General features: G+C 47.1%; 1 protein-coding gene across 1 annotated transcript; it reads left to right on the forward strand.

The window, feature by feature from the left end:
• Positions 1-1,386: 1,386 nt before the first annotated feature.
• LOC138743821 (neuropeptides capa receptor-like) lies at positions 1,387-2,286 on the forward strand. Its single transcript, XM_069899422.1, has one exon. The coding sequence runs from the start codon at positions 1,387-1,389 to the stop codon at positions 2,284-2,286; it is 900 nt and encodes a 299-aa protein (XP_069755523.1).
• The last annotated feature ends 4,632 nt before the right edge of the window (positions 2,287-6,918 follow it).

A 6,918-nucleotide genomic window follows, 5' to 3' on the forward strand; every position in this document is an offset into this window, starting at 1 on the left:
CACTCCCTTACACAGAAGAACATCGGGAGAAGTTCGGTGTGCTATTCCCCAAGCACAGGTAAGGCTTTCTGTTTGAACTGTGTTCAAGTGAAGACCAGGCTTGTTTACTCGCCAATACCAGTCAGAAAGTGATTACATGAAAGCACTTCTGGAAAGGGTTGCTGCAACAGTTAAATGACTTGCTCATACATGGCGTACATTGTACATAGTACAACAATACGTAACTTAACTTTGAAAAAAGGGTGGGCGGGGGGGGGCGGATTTGGAGCCCATATTTGGATTATTTTAACTTGAAAATTTAAGGATAGGGTATTGATTGCCGCTGCGTCTCCATATCACGGACTAAATTAATGGCGTTTGGAGTTCTGGTCTTTTTCTCTTTTCTTTCATTTTTAGGTGGGTCGGGGGTTTAGGATTGAGGAAGGGTGCAGTTTTAGATGGGGTGAGTTTTTTGGTAGGTTCTTATTTAGATATTGTAATATTTCATTGTTTGTAACTGCGGTTGTTTATTTTCTTTTATAAAGAAAATATTCAAATATAAACGTTATTTTATTGAAAGAAGGGATGGCAGCGGGGCAAGGTCAAGGGGAGCCTTACTAAAACTCAACCTCTCATAGGGTGATTAATCCGCCTCTCCCTCCTTCTCGATGTCATGACTCCGTCCTGGTTCTTTCTCCAGTTGCCCGAGGTTCTGAGGAATCCGGCCCTGAAAAGACTATTCCAGGTGAACAATGCGCAGTGGAACTTCACCCGCCTGACACCTGGAATTGTGCTTCTAGGATGTGGAGGAATTAGGCCAACATTAAAACACGGAGAACAAATCGCATCGAGTCTTCGTAACGTTCTTAGGGCGTCTGTGGCTCATGTTATCTCAGGCTGAGATGCCTAAACCAGGAGTCCAAATCTCAAAATAAGGGGTCGGAATTCGGGAGATCAATGAACAAAGGAGAGTGAATTATTTAACAAGATCTTTCCGGGGGCAGGATGTGCCCGACACTAAATGCATTGTAGACTAAGGTTGGGGAATATCTGGCTTTTTCGAAGATAGAATCGCCGCGAGTTTATTGAATAGCCAACTGGGAAGGAGGTTATTATGTTAGTGTGAACATTCACTGAATGGGGTGAAAATCCGGATACAATTGAATCAGAAAGTGCTTCTCAGTGGGACCCACTGTATTGATGATCATGTTTATTTGAGGGGTTAAAACTGGAATCTCCGGTTAACCCAGCGCAAACTGCTGTTCAGGCACGTTAATTGCTCTGGCACTGAATATAATCCAACAGGTGGCAACGCCAGATGTCGAACATTTGACCAAATTCTCTCCCGACTACGTGCAATCCACGAGTGCATTTTAGTGCCGTTCCATTTTTTTTCCAGTTATTGTAATGACGTTGGTGATTCTATCCCGGGGTAAGTGTGGCCTCTCCTCCAATGTAACCCGCTACCTGGTGGCCATGGCAGCGGCGGATCTACACATTGTCATCCTGGATCTGATACTGAGGCACATCCCTACGCTTTATTGGAACGAATTTAGCTTCCTCCAGTCGATTCCAGTGTGCAACATCCATGCCGTTCTGCTCTTCACGGCCACCGATTGCTCCGTGTGGTTCACCGTCACATTCACCATCGATCGATTTGTCGCCATCTGTTGCCACAAGCTGAAACCCACATATTGTACCGACAGGACAGCAGTGGTGGTTCTGTGGACAGTAAGTCTGCTCAGCTGTGCCAAGAACGTGTTCTGGTACTTTATGCTGACTGGTCAATATTTACTGGTGACGCACCCCTGGTTTTGTGCAGTCGTTCACAGTGTCTATTCTTCGCAAGCTTGGGCAGCAGTTGAGTTTCTCCAATATATATTGACTCCAGGACTCCCATTCGTTATCATTCTGCTGCTCAACAGTTTAACAGTGAGGCACATCTTAGCTGCGAGCAGAGCCCGCAAGAGACTCCGGGGACTCAATAATGGGGAGTCTGGTCAGAGCTCCAAAGACCCAGAGATGGAAAGCCGAAGAAAATCCATCATTTTGCTGTTGGTAATCTCGGGGAATTTCATTGTCTTCTGGTCACTGTTTCTCGTGTATGCCCTGTGTAGTCGAGTAGTGTTGTTGGGGTATCGACCTGTGAATGTGAATATTTTTGTGGAACAAATTGGATTCATGTTGCAACTTCTGAGTTGCTGCACAAACACTGGCGTTTACACTGTGACTCAAGTTAAGTTCAGGGAGGAGGTAAAGAAAGCAATGAAATATCCCTTCAGTGTCATTGTGAAACTTCTCCAGTAACGAATGACTGGGGTTGTACAACATCACAACTAAACACTTTCGGACAGGAAAGGTTCAAACTCAGCAAAATGAGATAAGCCCAGGAAGAAAACTTGGCCAAAGCAAACGAATTGGACAGAATGGCTTCTTTCCCTGCTGGAGAACTCAAAATACCTACACCCTCGATGCACCGACATTAGTTACAGTTTGTTCACACGCTGCATATTTTATACTGTTGCGGTCATTTACCATTCCACATTCGGTATGGAACCGAACTTTGATTCTTGAATTCATTTTCAAACGAAATTCACATCTTCCCTCTTGGTTACCATTGTTCTGGGATTTCTTCTCCAGACCGTGAGTTGCTGAGCTATGAGCCAAATCAAGCCCAGAAATCAGTTGAGCATCTTGTCATTATGGAAATATTCATTAAAGAACGAGGAAAACAGCGAGAGTTACGCGTTGGACATTTATTCCTACCCTTGTTTTATTCGCACTCTTCTGCCTTGCTGCGGGTCCGGAGATTTCCCCAGAGAAATGCCCATTCTATTACCACAGTTGAGTGTGTGTCTGGGAATTTGTTCCCGGGGACACAGCCGGTCATATCAATGGTCCATCAGCAAATAGCTCGAAGGCCATAAAAATCAGATCCACCTGCAGCGAACACAACCTTGGAATCGGTCGCTTTCCTCACCTAAATTCACCCACGTTGATACCTGGGCCGACCTCTCTGCCCCCGATGTTTAGAAGAATATCAGCACCCAAAATATCAGCACATGTGCACGACACGTCATTTTTGAGAACATTCTGAGCCCGCCTCTGACTATGGAAGCGCTGGAGCTGACCGATGCCGCTCTTGAGTAGGAAAGGTTACCCCGTCATTTTCTCGGTTGGTGGCGCAGACAATCGTGTGACCCAGTCTTTCTTCATCATGCATTGTCGAGTCACCGAGCTCGACAGCACGGAAACAGACCCATAGACTGGTTTGTGCATCAATCTCAACCCATTTCCCTGCCCTCGGACACATTCACTCGAAATTGGTCTCATCTGTGGAAGCTCTATTCATCTATATGTATGTAACTCCCAATTTGTGTCCACGCTCATTTCATGTACTGGGCAACTTCCTGGCCCCATTCATGTAATGAGCAGGAACTCAAAATGGCTGTGACATTGATCGAGAGAGGATATAGTAAATGGCAGGCATTTTGTCAGCTCCGGCACCGAAAGCATTAGCACCCAAAGCATTAACACCCAAAACATCAGCACTGCACCCCTGCATTTACCCATCTCAATGCCTTTGGAACATTACAAATGTCCCGCTTCTATGACTTCACCTGGCAGCTCATGCCATGTACCCCATGCCCACTGTGTGAAGATACCCTTTAAATATTTCCCCATTCATTTTAAATCTATGCCCTTGTGGCCACTGGAATCATAGTGGGTACAATGAAATGACTATACAAGGCATATCTAGAGGGAATCAAATGGATTCATAACACGTGCAACTTTTTAAAAGCCCGGGTCACATGCCCGACGTACCCTGACGTCATCACGTGATGACCCCCACCCCCGAAACGGCAAAAAAGGTTTGTCTGTCTTTTGGGTGGTTGACCTTTGCAACGGACCGTTGGCTGGTGCAGTGGGGAAGACTTGTCCACATGAGTTGGTTTAAGCTTGACAATAGTGAATGTCATGGATAGAGAATTTGGGTTAAAAAGGGTTTAAGTTAAAATGTGATGATTAATCATAAAAGGGGAAGCAAGAGTAGACAGGGGGCTAACCACAAGAGTTTAGCTGGAAAATGTTACAACAGACTTGCAACAGATTTAACTACAAAGAGACATGCAGGAGCCAAAGATTGATAAAGAGTGAAAAACAGGATTTGGTGTGGGCAGAGGTCATGAATGATCGTGGTGTGCGTGACTAACATGATACGAAACAAGTACAAGCGTAATCAGGATGATTCTGCAAAAACTAACCAATTAAAGCAGTGTAGTGGAGATGCTGAAGGACAAGCAAATTGTATAAAAAAACAACGCACTGTATGTATCGGGGCTCGACTTGGCGAGAAACCGGTTGAGTCCAACTCTGCAGACTTGTGAATAAAGCTTGTCGTGTCACCGATCTTAAAGAAACTCAATTGTGAGAATTTGTGTTTCTGACAACTTGGGGTCTCGTCCGGGATCTATACTCTGGCCGTGGGGGGAGGCGAGAAAGGGGGACGTCGGAGGTGGTGCACCCCGCTGAGTTCAGCGGCTCCTAGTCCCTTGCTCGTCGCCTCGGGCGGCTTGAGCGAGTGGTATCCGGACAAGGTGACACGACATGACGAAAAGGAGAGGGGTGATGGTTCAATACCCAGGAAGACTTATGATTGTGGTGTGGGGATTGACGGACGAGACCACCCAGGTAACGGTCATGACGGAGTAAAAATATAAATAAGGTGTAAAGATGGTGGTGTGAGGACCCCATCATGGAACCTTAGGATAGACCCCAGGGAAACCTCGGCAGAAACCGGCGGAGGGATAGTACCTCCGACGAGGCGACCGAGACGAAAGGGAGTAGGGTCCCGAAAACGGGTGGGGGGGGGGGTCCTCAGCTATGATAAATGGATCTAGGCGGGAAAATGGGAGGAACAAAGTCTAAGGGCTCGTCTGAGGGATCGGGACATTTCCCGGGGGTTCCCCCTGACAGCCCTTTGGGGAGAATGTTTGAAAATTGGGATAGTAGATGATATCGAGACAAAGACAAGAGAAAGATGGTTCAATATTGTCTCCTTTGGTCGAAACAGCCTATCAAAGGTTCCTCGGTCTGGTGACCGAAATTCGGATCCGACGAGGATTGGGTTAGACAAGCATTAAACATATATGTAAACTCGAGACCAAGCGTGAATCAAGAAGAGTCAGCGTATGCATTTTGTTGGGTTCCCTGGCCAGGATCCTTAACAAAATGTTTTAAATTGGGGGTAGCGGGAGAAAAGAAGTGGGAACCTTTGGACAACCTCCCTCGGCGCCCAAGGGAAACTTGCTGCTGGAGGGGGAAGGTGATGAATCTGATTGTCCCGGAAGGGGCCGGGAACGGAGGGATGAATTAAGTGAAGTCATTGAACTAAGGGAGTCGGACCCTAGACTTCCTCCGGTGGACCGACCCTGGACCAGATCCCAGACTGGTCCAGGACCATCGAAGGCTCCAATAAGCCTAAATCCCCTGAGGGAAGTTCCTATGGGAGGACCGGGAGGGGGAACAGGATACGTAAACATTCCCCTAACCAGTACTGAGGTGCGGGGATTTAAGAAGGAAATGAAAAATCTGTTGGAAGATCCCATGGGACTGGCCGAACATTTCGACCAGTTCCTGGGACCAAACACATATACATGGGAAGAGATGCACGCAATAATGGGAACATTATTCTCACCCCAGGAGAGGCAGATGATTCAACAGGCTGCCCTCCTTATGTGGGAATGTGAACAACCTGGGGACCCCAGACCCCATGAACAAAAATATCCCCTGAATGAACCCAGGTGGGACAAACGAACACCCGAGGGATTGACAAATATGAGACACTACAGAGAGTGGACGATTAAAGGGATACGGGAGGCTGTGCCAAAGGGTCACAATTTCGCCAAAGAATTTGGGAACCACCAGGGGAAAGACGAGTCCCCTACTGATTTCTTGGAGAGGGTGAGAAAGAATGTCCAACAGTATGCGGGTGTGGACCCTAGTACACCAATGGGTGAACAGCTTATTCGAATCGAATTTGTGTCCAAATCGTGGCAGGATATTAGGAAGAAACTAGAAAAGGAGGAGGACTGGAATGAAAAACCCTTGAGCGACCTGTTAAAAAAGGCACAAAGGGTATATGTGCAGAGGGAAGAGCAAGGTCAAAAGAGGGCAGTGAAGATTATGGTACAGACTATCCAACAGGTAAATGCCGGGTCCAGAGAGGAAAGGAGACAAAACCCCCCTCTAAGCAACCCAAGAAATCCAAGAGATGGGAGACCCAGGAGACCCGCTAAGTGCTATTACTGTAACAAGGAAGGACACTTCAAGAGGGAATGCCCCCGATATAGGAGGGAAATGCGGACCCTCGAAATCATGGAAGAAGATTAGGGGGGGTCAGGAGTTCCGGGTGTTGGGGATCAAGAATAAGAGGGAACCCGTGGTAAAACTGAAAATTGGTCCCCAGGGAGAAGAGGTGGTGTTTATGGTGGACACGGGAGCGGAACGAAGTAGTGTAATAACTGTGCCAACTGGGACTGAGCCTGTAAAAAGCAATTTGAAAATTTCTGGGATAGAAGGGGCTCCCAGGACGGTATCGATAATTCCCCAAGTGACAGTAAGGCTGGAAGGGAGAGAAGGGGTACAGGACTTCTTGTTGTTACCGTCGGCCGGATTTAAACTCTTAGGAAGAGATATACAGGCTCTCCTAGGTCTGGGTGCTCTCCCCGTGGATGGAGAAGTGCGGGTCCACCTCTGTGTCCTGAAGGAGGAGGACGAACGGCAGATTGATGAGAGAGTCTGGTATAAGAAGGGAAATCGAGGAGGTCTGGACATCCCACCTTTACATGTCACATTAATACCAGGTCATCAGCCGGTAAGGAAACGTCAGTATCCTATTTCTTTGGAAGGGAGGAAGGAGCTACAGCCAGTAATCAA

Source organism: Narcine bancroftii, chromosome 10 (genome assembly GCF_036971445.1).
Source record: "Narcine bancroftii isolate sNarBan1 chromosome 10, sNarBan1.hap1, whole genome shotgun sequence".
Classification (NCBI taxonomy): Eukaryota; Metazoa; Chordata; class Chondrichthyes; order Torpediniformes; family Narcinidae; genus Narcine; species Narcine bancroftii.

What these genes read in the sequence shown, in the direction of transcription:
- LOC138743821 (XM_069899422.1), top strand. Translation starts at nt 1,387, where the DNA reads ATGACGTTGGTGATTCTATCCCGGGGTAAGTGTGGCCTCTCCTCCAAT.